General features: G+C 49.0%; 1 protein-coding gene across 2 annotated transcripts; it reads left to right on the forward strand.

Moving 5' to 3' along the window:
• The first annotated feature begins 564 nt into the window (after window positions 1-564).
• On the forward strand, window positions 565-12116 carry Creg1 (cellular repressor of E1A-stimulated genes 1). 2 transcript variants are annotated; one of them, NR_149310.1, is made up of 5 exons: window positions 565-945; window positions 1408-1561; window positions 6620-6739; window positions 7439-7623; window positions 10651-12116. NR_149310.1 is itself a non-coding variant. In NM_011804.3 (4 exons), exons 1-4 carry the CDS (start codon window positions 592-594, stop codon window positions 10652-10654), a joined length of 663 nt encoding a protein of 220 aa, NP_035934.1. In that variant the 5' UTR covers window positions 565-591; the 3' UTR covers window positions 10655-12116. The 2 variants fall into 2 exon arrangements, 1 of the variants encoding a protein (NP_035934.1); NM_011804.3 differs by lacking the exon at window positions 1408-1561.
• Window positions 12117-14941: the final 2825 nt, after the last annotated feature.

Consider the following 14941-nt stretch of genomic DNA (forward strand, 5'->3'; position numbering starts at 1 on the left):
GCATGAAACCACGAATTTAACCGAGCTAGATGACTTGACAGGTCTCAAATGGACAAGGTCAAAGTCTTGAGTGGGATACCGAAAACTAACAAAGTGGCTTTATCTGAAGACTCTTCTGGGCCAGGAATTTTTAAGTTCCTGCATGTCGGTATTTCTGTACTGTACTACATATAGGCTTGCTTGCTAACAGTCAGTAAACAGAAAAGAGCACACAGAAAACTCACGTTCTCTTAGATGCCAGGCAAGCATACTCAAAGACATTAAAAAGGAGGTGTGTGCGTGCATGCAGGCAGCTTTTTTCTAGCACTGTGACTTAGGAAGTTGCTTAATTTCTTCTAGACCTCATTTATCTGTCTGTAAATCAAACAAGCAAAACAAATATCTCTTTAGGGCAAATTCGCACTCTTCACAGAGCAGATCACAGGACACGGTGAACAGACCATATGCTTCTGGAAACTGGGTTGCACTGGAGCCACGCCCCCTCTTGCCTGCTCATCTCTGATTGGCTTTCTCGGAGGGGCGGAACAACGGGCAGGCAATAGTTACCCCGGCAGAGTTTGGTCGGTGGGCAGGGACTCCGCAGTCAGCGTCATGGCTGCCCGTGCTCCTGAGCTCGCGCGTTCCCTGCTTGCTGCCCTTCTGGCGCCCGCGCTGGTGGCACTACTGGTGTCGCCGGCCTCGGGTCGCGGAGGCCGGGACCACGGGGACTGGGACGTGGACAGGCGATTGCCTCCGCTGCCACCCCGCGAAGACGGGCCGCGCGTGGCCCGCTTCGTGACTCACGTCTCAGACTGGGGCTCGCTGGCCACTATCTCCACAATAAAGGAGGTGCGCGGCTGGCCCTTCGCGGACATCATCTCAATCAGTGACGGTCCTCCGGGAGAAGGCACGGGCGAGCCCTACATGTACCTGAGTCCACTGCAGCAAGCCGTGAGCGACCTGCAGGTGAGCGGGAGCGCGGCGCGGTTTCCCAGACCCGGCAGAGCAGGAAACCAGCGTCTCCAGTTTAGCTCGCTGGGGAGAGCGTGGGTCTTAGAGATAAGACTTTTGAACCCAGCTCACATGACTGTCTCTTCTGGCCTGCGCTGGCTAGGCGGAGGTTGTAGCATCCCAGATGTTGGGGAACTACCAGGAAGTTCCTACTTACCCTGTTACTGGTCTAAGCGCTTGGGGTAAATTCTTTGCCAGTACCTGGAGCACTTCACACCCTTCAGATAGTCAGGCGTCCTCTTTAGGCGCTGTCTCTGCATAAACTGCACTCTTGTGATCTAAAGGCATACAGATTGTTGGATAGTTTAGCGTTTGGCTTATGTGACTTCGGAGATTCTCTTCCCTACCTTTACCTATCAGCAGTGGGAAACTACTACACAGCATTATAGTTGACTGCGGACCTGGCTCTGCTTACAGCTCAGGTGGAAACAGCCTGGGAGGGAAAGGCCACACAGGAGCCCAGAAATGAAGCCTGACTCGGTGGAGGGTCTGTGGCAAAACTGAGAAAGCTTGGTGTCGTGGTAAACAGTGAGCCAAGAGACGCCGACGCTTTAACCAAGCCCTTGCCATGGTATGTGCCTAGGGCTTTTCGGTTCCACCTGTTTTCATTCATTGTCTCTTGTAGTAACTCTTAGAAACAGGCATGGCTATTCCGGGTTTACAGATGAAGACATGAGGTTAAGTAATTTGCGCAAAGCCAGGGGGCCAACCCTAGTTCACCTCAGACCCACTTGTCTTCAAAGCACAGGCCACAGGACTGGGACCCATGTGCTAGAATAGAAGAGACCCGTTTTCTTCAGCCTCCACAGAGTTCTGTATTGTTCTAAACAAATTTAAATTAGCTACTGCCTTTTAAAACTGCAATCCTAGGGGCTAGGGAAATAGCCCAGTTGGTAAAATACTTGCCATGTAGGCGCGAGGACCTGTATTTGGTCCTCAGTACCCATCTTGACAGCTTGCACGCACATGTGATCCTACACTGGCTCAACGGCTTGCACACACTTGCACACACGTGTGATCTTGCACTGGCCAGGTGGCTAGCTCCCTGGCCTGCCAGCCAAGCGGAGTCAGTGAGCTTCAGACCGCAGGGAGAGAGAGCCTGGCTCAAAAAGCCAGTTGGATGGCTCCAGCTTCTGAGGAGTGACCTCCAAAACTGACCTCTGGCCACACCATACACTCATTAATACCCAATGCACCTGTGGTGCACCTGCACTCTGCACGCGTGCGCACACACACGCAGGATAAAATTTTAGAGAACAAAGTCTATTGATTTGCTCTTTAAGTTTCTAACTCTTCTTGAAAAGGTTAAAGACCTAGCAGCACTGGGAGTGGGGGTGGGGCTATATTTTTCTGAGAGACAAAAGTAATAGAAGCCGCTGTCCCTCCCAGCCAGATATATTGACCCCAACTCGCCCCTTTTTTTAACCAGCCCGTTTCACTTCTCTAGAATCTGCTATTCACCCGTTCTCTCTACCCCAGAGGTGGCACTCAAGTGACCTGCGTAGCACTTGCAGAGAAGTTTTAAAATGCACTACCAAGCCACTTTATTCTAGAACAATGCCCCCTACTCCCTCAAACCCTCACTGGTGATCCTAATAGGAAGGGGACAGACTGAGCCTCGCCCCGACCCATGATCTTATTACTATCTGTGAGGTATCTGGGGTGTCATTATCCACACTGCCGAAATGGGGAGCACTGAGGCTTAGAGATGGGGGCTCACCCGTGACCACCTAGCTGATGGCCAACAGGTAGGCCTCCAGTGAAGTATTTCCTGGTAGAAGAGAGGCAGATTCGAGGAGCCTCCCCAGGCTCTCGGGTTTCTGGGATGGTATTATTGAAAAGACGTGTGGACACGTTGGGAATGTCAGCCTTTGTCTGGATACTGACTCGGCCAATTAACCAGCCGAAACTGGTTCCTATTACGCGTTTCCTCTTCCAGCAACCAAGAGTCTCTTCATGAGGCTAGAAAGAGCCAGGCTGAGGCTTGAGACCACTTGCCCGGTGTAAAATGCCGGCCATCTCCCTCACAGACAAGGGGCGGCTTGGGTGTGTGTCCCGTAAGGGTGTCCCTCTTGTCTAGTTGTTTTGGTGTGTGATATTTTTGTATAATGAATCTTTAGAGGAAGAATCTGTTTCTGCTGGTTGGTAATATGGTACCAAGTTATGTTGTAGAGCCAGCAAGTCCACAGTAAAATTGGCAGGGTGCTTACCTAGGCTGTGGGAAGCCCTGCGTTGTATCCTGGGGCTTGGTGATAAGGCCCTAAATATACAGTCTCAGGATTTGGAGGCGGGGGCAGAAGGATCTTCAGCTCAAGGTTAGTTTTCTCTGTTATCTGGTGGTTTCCGACCTGGCTGGACTGTCTAATGTCCTCTCTCAAAGCAAACAAAATCCTTTTACCTCTCCGTCCTTCTTGGCGCTGCTCTCTTGTGATCTGACCAGGTTACTCCTGATTTCTCTTCCCCTTTGACCCATTAAAAACAAGTCAACTTTGTTATGTGCACAGTCATGGTTCTCCTTTCAGTTAGGATTTACTTCCGCATTGGGGTGCCTGTTGGGTCTCCTCAGAGTCTTGTATTTCTTTCTTTTTAAAGATTTATTTATTTATTTTATATATATGACTACACTGTGGCTGTCTTCAGACACACCAGAAGAGAGCATCGAATCCCATTACAGATGGTTGTGAGTCACCATGTGGTTGCTGGGATTGAACTCAGGACCTCTGGAAGAGCAGTCACTGTTCTTAACTGCTGAGCCATCTCTCCAGCCCCGAGTCTTGTATTTCTGATGGCCTTCATTAAGTATCTGTCCAGTGAAAGTCCCATTTTCCTCTTGTTCTTGGAAACCCATAGCCCCTGACCGGCAGCATCCTGGATTGTGGAATTATTTTCACATTAGAATTCCCATTGCCTCTCCACATCTCCGTCTTTCTTCTGCTGTCTTTGTTATCATCCCTGCTCCCTCCTCTTCAGTCACACCATGCTTAGGCTAAGTCCTCGACACCTCATGCTAGAAAGTGCTCATACAACTTTTAAATTATCTGTCTGAACCATCCTGCTCACCAGAACTTATAATAACAAAAATACAGGTTGCCCTCTGCACAGAGGACTTAAACACTCCTGCTCCTCCTCCTCCTGCTCCAGCTCCTGCTCCTCCTCCTGCTTCTCCTCCTGCTTCAGCTCCAGCTCCTGCTCCTCCTCCTGCTCCTGCTTCTCCTCCTGCTTCAGCTCCAGCTCCTGCTCTTCCTCCTGCTCCTGCTTCTCCTCCTGCTCCTGCTTCTCCTCCTGCTCCTGCTTCTCCTCCTCCTCCTGCTCCTCCTCCTGCTCCTGCTCCAGCTCCTGCTCTTCCTCCTGCTCCTGCTTCTCCTCCTGCTCCTGCTTTTCCTCCTGCTCCTGCTTCTCCTCCTGCTCCTGCTTCTCCTCCTCCTCCTGCTCCTGCTCCTCCTCCTGCTCCTGCTCCAGCTCCTGCTCTTCCTCCTGCTCCAGCTCCTGCTCTTCCTCTTGTTCCTGCTCCTCCTCCTGCTCCAGCTCCTGCTCCTCCTCCTGCTCCTGCTTCTCCTCCTACTCCTACTCCTGCTCCAGCTCCTGCTCCTGCTTCTCTTCCTGCTCCTGCTCCTGCTCTTCCTCCTGCTCCTCCTCCTGCTCCTCCTGCTCCTCCTCCTCCTCCTCCTCCTCCTGCTCCTCTTCCTCCTCCTGCTCCTCCTGCTCCTCCTCCTCCTCCTGCTCCTGCTCCTCCTGCTCCTGCTCCTGCTCCTCCTCCTCCTGCTCCTGCTCCTGCTCTTCCTCCTGCTCCTGCTCCTCCTCCTGCTCCTGCTCCTCCTGCTCTTCCTCCTGCTCCTGCTCCTGCTCCTCCTCCTGCTCCTGCTCCTCCTGCTCCTGCTCTTCCTCCTGCTCCTGCTCCTCCTCCTGCTCCTGCTCCTGCTCCTCCTGCTCCTGCTCTTCCTCCTGCTCCTGCTCTTCCTCCTGCTCCTCCTGCTCCTCCTGCTCCTGCTCCTCCTCCTGCTCCTGCTCCTGCTCTTCCTCCTGCTCCTGCTCCTGCTCCTCCTGCTCCTGCTCCTCCTCCTGCTCCTGCTCCTGCTCCTGCTCTTCCTCCTGCTCCTGCTCCTGCTCCTCCTGCTCCTGCTCCTCCTCCTGCTCCTGCTCTTCCTCCTGCTCCTGCTCCTCCTGCTCCTGCTCCTCCTCTTGCTCCTGCTCCTGCTTCTGCCGAGCTTCAAACCCTGGTGTCAGGTCTGAGGAGATGGGTCATCAGGAAAAGAGCTTGCCATGCAAGTATCAAGGGTTTTGATCCCTAGCACCCACGTAGAAAATCAGCTGAACTTCCTGTACTCCCACTGCTTGGCAAATGGAATCCCCTGGGGCAAGTTAAGGAGTTCCTGGTTCATCCACACTTGTGTATCTGCCCACATACATGGGAACACACACACAAACACACACACACACACACACACACACACACACACACACACTCACACTCACACACACAGGTGCACAAGTAGTAAAATAAGTAAAACCTTGGGTACAGATTGGTGCGGGGACTCAGCATTTTAACAGACTCGGTATGGGATTCTAGAAAGCACTGCTTGGGTATTGCCTGCAGAGTTCACAGTAGGGAAACCTCACCCAAGGCTCCCTCTTGTTTTCCTCCTTGGGGAGGTTGAGGCGGGAGGGTTCCTCTTCTTACCTAACAGCTTGCAGACAGCAAATTCCTTAGCTGGAGTGAAGGTGTGTACTTCTTACCTAGCAGCATGCCCAGCAAGATCGTCTTTATTTTTGATTATGTGTGTGTGTGTGGCTATCTCTGTGTATGTATTGATGTGAGTGTGTGGGGGCCCTCAAAGGCCAGATATTGGATCCTTTGGAGCTGAACTTACTTAAAAGTGACCGTGAGCCACTGGGCGTGGGTTCTGGAAGGGGAGCGTGGGCCTTTGGAAGAGCAGTCACACTCCTCCCTGCTGAGCCCCTCCCCTCCCCGCTTCCCTGAGCAGCTCTGAGACTCAGTGGGTTTGATGGGCCATTGTGAGATGGGCGCATGCAGTTGTGAGTGTGCAGTAGTCTGGAACAATGGTGGGTGCTGGAGAGAAACCAACCAGGAATCTTTTTGCCTTGGGTTTGGAATCTGAGGTAAAAATTTTCATGTGACAGAAAGAGTAAGCAACTTGAGACCACGTGACAATTTCTGCAGCCAAGTGATAGCCACTCAGCATGATTCAGCTACTTTCTTGTTTAAATTGTGCAATTAGGCCGTGCGAGCACCTGTGGTCATTTTATGCAGTTTTTCTTTTTTCTTTTTTCTTTTAATTAGAGCTTAATCTTGTAGATATTCCAGCCCTAGTTTAGGGGGTACTTTATTTATAATTCTGATAAGTATGGAACTGATAGGACTAGCTATGCTAAAACATCCTCTACAGTTTGTTAATTTAAAACATGACACCTCTCCACACACACTTTGTGGGGATGGGACAGGTTTTTACCCATGGGTCACCCCACCCCCACCCCAGTGGGTTACAGTTCACTGTTTCATGGAAGTGAGCTGCAGTCAGTTCCAGGGGATAGTTTGACTGCGGGCTGTAAAGTGTGTACCTCTCCAGAAACTGTATTTTACAATGAAGGATTTTTATTTTTCTCTCTTCAGGAAAATCCAGAGGCTACGCTGACTATGTCTTTAGCACAGACTGTCTACTGTAGGAATCATGGATTTGATCCCCAGAGTCCCCTGTGTGTTCATATAATGATGTCGGGAACTGTGACCAAGGTAAGTTCCACGAAGAGAGATGGGCTTAAAAGAATGTGGTGGCATTAAAAACCAAGGGAGGGGTCTTTGGAGAATAAAACGCAATTGATTTGTGAGTGGGCAGATGGTAAGAATATGTCCTAACACAGATTTCAACAACTAAAGGCCCTGACCAGGGTCTGTCATATAGGTGTGTCCAGTAGGGTACTTATGGGGCAAAGGACCCTTGTCCTGGAGCCAAATAGATGTAACATCTGGAAGGCTCCTTATAAAACACTCTGGCTAAAAACAGCTGCTCATTCCGAACCATTGCTCTCTAGTTTCAGGGGGCTCCTTGTCCTCGTGCCTCTGCCTCCCAAGTGCTACTTCTAAGCACTTTTGCCCTTCTTGCACATGCATTGAATAGAGTAGGTGTGAGGGCACTTTCAGGCCTGGGTGACAGCCAGTGCTTCTGGGCCATGGACAGTGCTAGCTTGGAATGACTGTTGAACAGCCAAGCTCCACCCCCATCATGGTTCCTGCTTTATTTGTGTGTGTCATTACAAGTTTGAAAGGGCACGTTTCTCTGTTTTCTTTAGGCTTCCTGTACGCTCTTGACTCTTAAGATCAGAATTTGCAACGGAACGAGGTGCCAGGCAGTTTGTGGTGTGAGAACCACCCCTTCTTAGTAAGATAAAAGTGTCCTTAGAACGGCCTGTTTATCTCCTGTTTGTCCTTCAGGTGAACAAGACAGAAGAGGACTATGCAAGGGATTCGCTGTTTGTTCGACACCCTGAGATGAAGCACTGGCCTTCCAGCCATAACTGGTTCTTTGCTAAATTAAAAATAAGCCGTATCTGGGTCTTGGACTACTTTGGTGGACCTAAAGTAGTGACACCTGAAGAATATTTTAACGTCACGCTGCAGTAAGTAATTATACATTTTCCACCATTGCCGGACTGTAGCTCTTCCCAGCACCCCCAAGGCTGAGCCTGCTAGGACCACCTCTCAAAATTACAAAACACATGGGATTACAAAGACACTAGGCATAGGAACACACACCTTTAATCCCTCTCATCAGTGTCAGATGCAGAATTAGTAAACTCACCTGTAACCCTAGACCTTGGGAGACAAGGGCAAGAGGATTAGCAATTCAAGGCCAGCCTGGAAGGCTGAAAATCAGCTCAAGTTACATGAAACTGTGTTTGAAACAAAAACAAGCCCAACAAGGGGGACCTAGTAACGGGCCTGTAGCTCTCAGCGTAGTGAAGCCTAGGGTCTATATTTTATGACATTTTCTACACCCACAACTATAACACAATTGGAAGGGATCTGTGGCCTGCAGAGGTAATGGAGTTGATTCCAAAGGGGCTACTGGAGAGAAAGGAAAAGAGTACGGGAGGTTTAAGTTCAAGTTTAGCAGTTGGGCCCTGGGGTTTGGGTGTGAATCTCAGCATTGCAAAACAATAATAAAATTACTAAGGGCTGGAGACATAGCTCAGCCCAAGGGCCTGGGTTTGGTCCCCAGTACATCTAGTCTGGAAGTAGAAAAGAACAGTATCTAAAGATGGCCTGGGCCGGGAAGAAGGGAGTGGTCAGATGTGGAGTGAGGTCAAATGAGGTCAAGGGTCAGAGGACAGAATGGGAGGGACTAGAGTGTTCCCTAAGTGACACTGGATTTTGCAATATAGGACATCTATCTACAAGCCCAAGAGGTGCTACAGCAGCTAGAGTCTGTTGAGCGTGTTTTGCTGGTCTGTGCTATCCTAATCGCTTCCTGTTCGTAGCTGAAATTCTCACCACACCCCTGTGAAGCGAGCGCTGATTGCTAGGCTGTAAAACAAGGGCCGGCCTGGGAAAGGGGGCGCTTGCATAACGCCTTTCAGCCAGCAGGTGGCAGTGCTGGGATTCAAACGCTGGGCGTCCTAGCCCTGAGCCCTCTTCTGACCCCTAACCCCGTGCTGGACGCCAGGTTCATCTTTTAGTTCACTTCCTGTTTGCAATGACTGACAACTCTGTGGAGAGATGGGGGAGGATAGTAGGACTTATAAGTCAAGACGGAATGAGTATGGGCGCAGTAAAGAAACCAAAGTAGCCGATCTGTGGGTGAAAAGAGAAAACTGTATTCCAATAAACAGCCAAGGCTGTCGCCTGGGAAAGCAGGGAAGGATTTCCAGGGTTAGACGAGAACAAGAGAACGGGGGTGGGGGTGGGGTGGGGGTGGAGTGGGGGTGGGGGTGGGGGAAGACTCGAGAGCTGGGTGGGATCTGTGAGCCAGGACTGAGGGTGCCCAGAGGCTAGCACCGACCTTGACAAGTTCTTAGGTGCCCCAGCGTATGCTAATGGAGACACACTTGTTCCTTTTGCCAGAGATAAGGAGAAAGCAAGCAGGAACTTTCTTCAAGTCCCAAGGGAATGGCGGCTTTTGTCCAAACGCCCAACCTTGGGAAAAGGTTATTTCTTTGTGGGACCAAGGAATCTTCAGTCCCGGACCTTAAATTCTTAGTGCTTATGTGTTCTTTGTTTTCATGCTATTAGAGAACAGCTCATATTAAGCTATGTAACCCCCTAACCACCACCACCCCGCTCCCTGCCGTAAATGTACATTTTAACAGCAAACTCGGGGTTGTTGGTATTTCTGTATTCCGAGCAGGGTCGAGGGTGGTGCATGGCCCATGGTAGGTGTTTTGGGGGCAGTTGCATATAGCCAGCTGATGGAAACACAGACTTTCAAATTGTCTAAAGAATCCAGTTGTCCCAGTATTGATTTTGTGGCCGTGTGCGTGGGAGGAGAGGCGCAGGCTGCTGACCCTCCCGGGGCTGACCGAGCCTCCTCCTTGATAGGATTTAGGAGGTAGCGATTGTCAGATTATTACCAGCAAGCGCGTTATGGAGGAGAGTGGCAGTAAGAATGATGGGCTGTTCTGTGAGGTCAGAGTTTACCTTCCCAGGACATCACAATCTCCGAAGAGCAGTTATCTCTGTGTAAATAACACGCCCTGGGCAGTGCTTACTTTAATAACAAAATAAAATTATGATTTCCCATAAGTCTTTGCTCTGAGTGTGTAAAATAGAGGCTCCCGTTCTGTTATGTAGCCGGGTAAGTGCTTTTCTGCAGCTCAAAGATAAGGCAGAGAGCCTTTGCTCTGATTGGGGGTGGGGGGAGTGCAGGGGGAGAGTGCAGGAGGTGGGAGTGCGGGGTGGGGAGGATGAAAGACCAGGGCAAGGCATCCCACCACAGTGGCAGAGTACCAGGGAAGGAGGCTCCTGTCCCCAAGTACCTCTGGCCACTCATTGCCACTTCAGAGTCTATGAAGACTGGGGTCTGCACATTGTCGGGAACCACCAATGGGGTCTTTGTGGTATCCTAGGCTTTCCCCAGGTCACCTTGCCAGGCTTGCCCACATGGACCACAGAAGATACTGTTTCTCTAATTAGCACAGTGCCTTCTGTAGCTAATGGCCAGGACACTGAAATGATCCCAAGAAAGCATCCACACGGGGACCGCTCAGTCAGGGCTGCCGTGAGACCTAATTAAGTGCTTTGTGTTAATTCACTGGGTTGCCGGACCCAGCCCGTGTGCGCTTTTGCACGTGGAGTGAAAGTGTGAGCATCCTCTTGGTGTGTTTGTTGACTTCCTGGATGCAGCCATGATCAGAGTAGGCGTTACTTCCTATCACCATGGAGCCTGGACAGCAGCAGGCCTGGTCCAGGGCTCACTGTATCACTCACACGAATCCTACCAAGACAGACACGGAAAAAGGTCCCCAGTCTCTCACTTGAACCCTTACCTGGGTGTAGATTTCCTGGTTGAATGGTAATCCCAGCTGGGAATTAACTTAAAATAGTAAACGTTTCGGGGCTGTGTTTCTCTCGTCTTCTCGGAGAATGAATGACCCTTTAAGTCTGGCCAGTCCAGCTCATGAGATAACGGTCTCTCTTTCCCTCTCTAGGTGAAGCAGGATATGGTGGACTGAGTCACACCAGAGAAGTGTCTTCGGAGGCTCATGCACACTTGAAGGGTTGGCCCTGCTTGGGACGTCTCCAGCTGTCAGCTTACTCTGCCACCTCTTGTTTTAATCTTGTTTGCTTGTGTTAACAGAGAGTTGTCCGTCAGAAGATGTGGTTGCTGGATTTTTAAAAAAGAAAAAAAAATGTATTTTGAAGCCATTTTCAGAGAAAAATGCCATTCATTATAACCAAGGAAGTTTTCTTTCAGCCATTCCCGGTGGCTTTTCCTCAGTGGTGCCCACAGAAGGGCAACATAGACCAGCTGTAGATCGCCCATTGGCTCTGGAGGAAGAGAGGTGCAGGTGCTTTGTGCCCGACGGCCACTGTGCCTGAGGGGTGCTGTCCTCACACAGCTGCCTCAGGAGTCTGTCAGAGGGGCCTAGAGTCGGGAGGCCTGGGCAGGGCGTGGGTCCCGGATACAGAGTGCTTGAATGAATCCTTCAGTCGAGGACAGCAATGGCCACACACGGAGCTTCCCACTCACGTCCACCCGTACAGCTGATCCATCACAAGGCAAAACTGGGTCCTCTATAAAACTCCATAAACATCATACATCCTAAAGTCATAGTTACCCAGGACAAAATAAGACAAAAAGATTTTCCTGTATTCATTTTCCACCCAAGTAGACTGTATATTTATTTCTCATCCTTCAAAACACACACACACACAGGAGCTGGGGTGCAGCTTTCTTGGTAGAGCGATTGTCTAGTATGAGACCATAGCTCTCTTCCCCAGCATTGAAACAAAAACAACCAGCAATAACATTTTTATTTGCATGAGAAAGGAACCGCAGGAATTTTACATATGTTGGGTTCCTTTTTTTGACCCAACACCAACCATAACCCCAGCCCTTCTCGGGCACTCTGTATCTCCAGGCTCCTGGCACTGCAGCCCGGAGTCCTCCATGGGAGATAACCACGGTACCACGGCATAGAAACAAACTACAACAACAACACAACATGCTTCTGGCCTAGAGGGTTGGCTCAGCACTTAAGAAGATTGCTCTAGCAGGGACCCAAGTTCAGGACCTGGCGCTGGAGTCAGACAGGCACACTGGCCATCACTCCAGTTCCAGGAAATCATATACCTCTAGTCTCCAAGGTCACCTGCACTCAAGTGCACGTACCCACGCAGACACACACCGACACATAATTGTAAACCATGCATCTTTTCTTCAGAAGAGGTACTACTTAGTTTTACTACGTGTATTCATGCTCTTGGATGACGTAAGAGTCCTTTTAATTGAGTGTGCGTATCAGACTTCTTAAACAGCAAAAGAGTTGAACATGAGCCATCATGTTGGAGAAAGAGATAGAAATCCAGCAAGTGACTTCTCAGTAAAAACCCACTAAGCAGCAAGAATCCAGTTTTTTTCAAATCAATAATTAAAAGCATAATTCTAACAAAGTGTGTTGGACTGATTTCTGTGATTTCAGAGACATAGATGTTGATCAGAAAGCTTCATTCATTGTGCACTGCTCAGTCAATGTTCTTATTTAACCACACTTTAAATCAGCCACTGATCGTTCCAGAATCCGAGAAGAATCATATACGTTCCCCGGTGGCAGAGAACTCACGTCCCAGCATTTGGGCAGTGTCTCCATGCAGGCTTAGTCACAGGCCCTTGTGTTCCAGCATGCATCGTAGAACTGGCTTGAGGGTGTTCTGTCTTAAGCACTTGGCACCAGGGAAAAACTATCCACATTCAGATCAAATTCAATTATCCTACGGGGCGAAACAGCCAATTCTTTACAGCAGGCGCTGCACATTCCTTTATAATTGAATTTGCAGTCTGTCACGGTAGCATTCTGGATGTCCACAAGGGGGTGCAATAGACTACCGTTAAAGCAGATCCAGGTTGCGGTTTGGTTTTCGGTGGTTTGGTTTTGTTTCCCCTCTCTCTTAGAGTTTATAGACAGTAGCCTAAGGTATCTTCAACCTGCAATTCTCCTGCCTCAGCTGGGATGATCAACGCACGCCATCATCCCCAACCCCCACCGAACAGTGCCCCTTTCTCACATAGGCCAATGTCCAATGTGACCATGATGGTGACATTAATATAGGCAATTCAGCAGGGAAGAGATGAGATGAAGGCCTAGTGTCACACTGCCACTGGCAGGTTCAAGGCTCGGTCACTTCCTTTACACCATGGACTTTGCTTCAGACCCTGGGTCTCACACCTCACCTGCTGCAGGTAGAGAGAGATTGAACCAGGGTCTTAGCTGGGTAAGTTGGTTGCATTTAGCAGATGTTTCCCTGGCCAAACCACGACCAACAATCGGTTAATCTGTCTTCTAGCCCAGGTTCAAAGTCCTTGGGATTACGTCCGGGTGGGGATCCATTATGAACGGAGGCGCGATTCAGTGAAACAGGACCATTCTGACTGGAGATTGCCGGGATCATGTGCCTTTCTTAGTAGTATTCAGACAGAATCGCAAGGTAATTGAAGACTACTTTTCTATAATGGCGCATTCATGAGCTGTTTCAGTGCTGAGAAAATAATACTCTGTGGGAGTTTATTGGCCAGTATTTTTGTGGTGTTTTCCAAACTCTTCAAAACAGATGGGCTGTATTTTCATCTGAGAAGACAAATGATAAGTTTAGAAAAGAATATGAAGCAATCGTTTTTTTCCCTTTGTGTTGTAGGGTGCATACATGATAGAGAGAGGGGGAAAGGAAAGGGTACATAGGGGGAGAAGGAAGGGAGAGAGAGAGAGAGAGAGAGAGAGAGAGAGAGAGAATCAAGACCCGATGCCTACAGTTACCCTAGCTGCTAGCATTTTGTAGTTCTTCCCAATCTTTGATGACTTGCTTAAATGTGGTCAGGATTGCTGGGTACTGAGGCTGAGTGCTAGGGCTTCGCCTCCATCTTGAGTTCCTTATGTTCCTAGGAGTTGTTTGCGAGGATAATTGAGTAAAAAGGCAAAGGACCTATGTGACCTGAGGAGAAGCCACAGTAGTCAAGGGTAACAGAGTAGCTGCGGAATCTTCCTCATCCCCTGGCTACAAAATAACCATCTGCTTGGGGGTGGGGCTGGGGGTGGGGTAGGGAGGGTGCTGCTGTGCCGCCGTGCTGGGACTCTGTTGCTATCACAGGGTCTCAAATCAAAGCAATTTAAACAAAGTGGAGGAGTTTGCTCTTCCTAAAATAAAACAGTCCTTCTGAACACCCTCTTCTCAGCCCTGCTTACCTCTTCCTTAGTTTTATCTGCAGCCAGCAATTCTAACAAAGAAGATGGTGCTTGCTCAAGTCCGGACTTACTCATTCCTGAATATGAAGTAGGTCTGGAAGTGCGGTGCCCTCAGTGACTGAGCCCAGGTCCTGTGTCTCATTGTCCTTTCCAGAAGATGGGGGTGCAGCGCTCTGCCCTGGGAATCACGGGGACTTGGAGAGTTTTGAAGGGTACTCCTGAGAGGAGTCATGATAACTGATGGGTCAGACTGAACAAGCAAAGGCTGATGGGGATCGCCACCCTAGTTTCCTTGTCTTCCTCTCCTTACTTTCTAAACATTTAGGTTATAGAATTTCCAAGAATGTTGCAGATTGCTTTTAGAGATTGATATCAACTAACAGCTCCAAGACGTCACATTGCTTATTCCGTGCAGAATCTAGCAGGGAAAAGCACTACGGCATTATTTAAATCAGTGAGTTTAGGTTCTAACATATAAAATAGTAGTTTGGGCCAATGAAATGACGTCAGTGCACTTGGTGCTAAGCCTGATGACCTGAATTTAATCCCTGGGACCCTTATGTTGGCACAAAAACTGTCCTGTGCCCACCATGCACCATGACATTCATATACAATGCATTCATTAAATAAATATATTAAAAGTTCTTAAGGTGTTCTGCCAGCTGTTTTTCTTCTTTGTGAATTGTCAGCTTATGCTAGTTGTTCAGTGGTCCTGAGAATCACTTTAATTTCCCTCCTGGTGGCTCTCGGGGTGGGACCCAGGGTCCTTCTCATCCAAGTATACACCCTTCCACCCAGCCCTTGGGGATAATTTTTAAAAATTGATTTTAGTGAATATTATGTATTTATTTCAGTAAATAATTTTTGTTGTCGACACCTGGTAAGAACTGTTTTCCCTTTAAATTGTTTTTAATATCAGTAGATTTAAATTTTTCCACAAAGGAAATTTACATAATTGAATATTTCCCTCTTAACATATTTATTTTTCTTGAAATTTATTTCTTTGCCTTTGAGAACTTTGGTAAATGCTAGTTTGGGCTTT

The sequence above is a fragment of the Mus musculus genome, chromosome 1, assembly GCF_000001635.26.
Source record: "Mus musculus strain C57BL/6J chromosome 1, GRCm38.p6 C57BL/6J".
NCBI classification, from domain to species: Eukaryota; Metazoa; Chordata; class Mammalia; order Rodentia; family Muridae; genus Mus; species Mus musculus.

What these genes read in the sequence shown, in the direction of transcription:
- Creg1 (NM_011804.3), top strand. Translation starts at nt 592, where the DNA reads ATGGCTGCCCGTGCTCCTGAGCTCGCGCGTTCCCTGCTTGCTGCCCTT. An exon ending in AAGCCGTGAGCGACCTGCAG is followed by an intron (nt 946 to 6,619) that starts GTGAGCGGGAGC and finishes TTCTCTCTTCAG; the next exon opens with GAAAATCCAGAGGCTACGCT. An exon ending in TGTCGGGAACTGTGACCAAG is followed by an intron (nt 6,740 to 7,438) that starts GTAAGTTCCACG and finishes TTTGTCCTTCAG; the next exon opens with GTGAACAAGACAGAAGAGGA.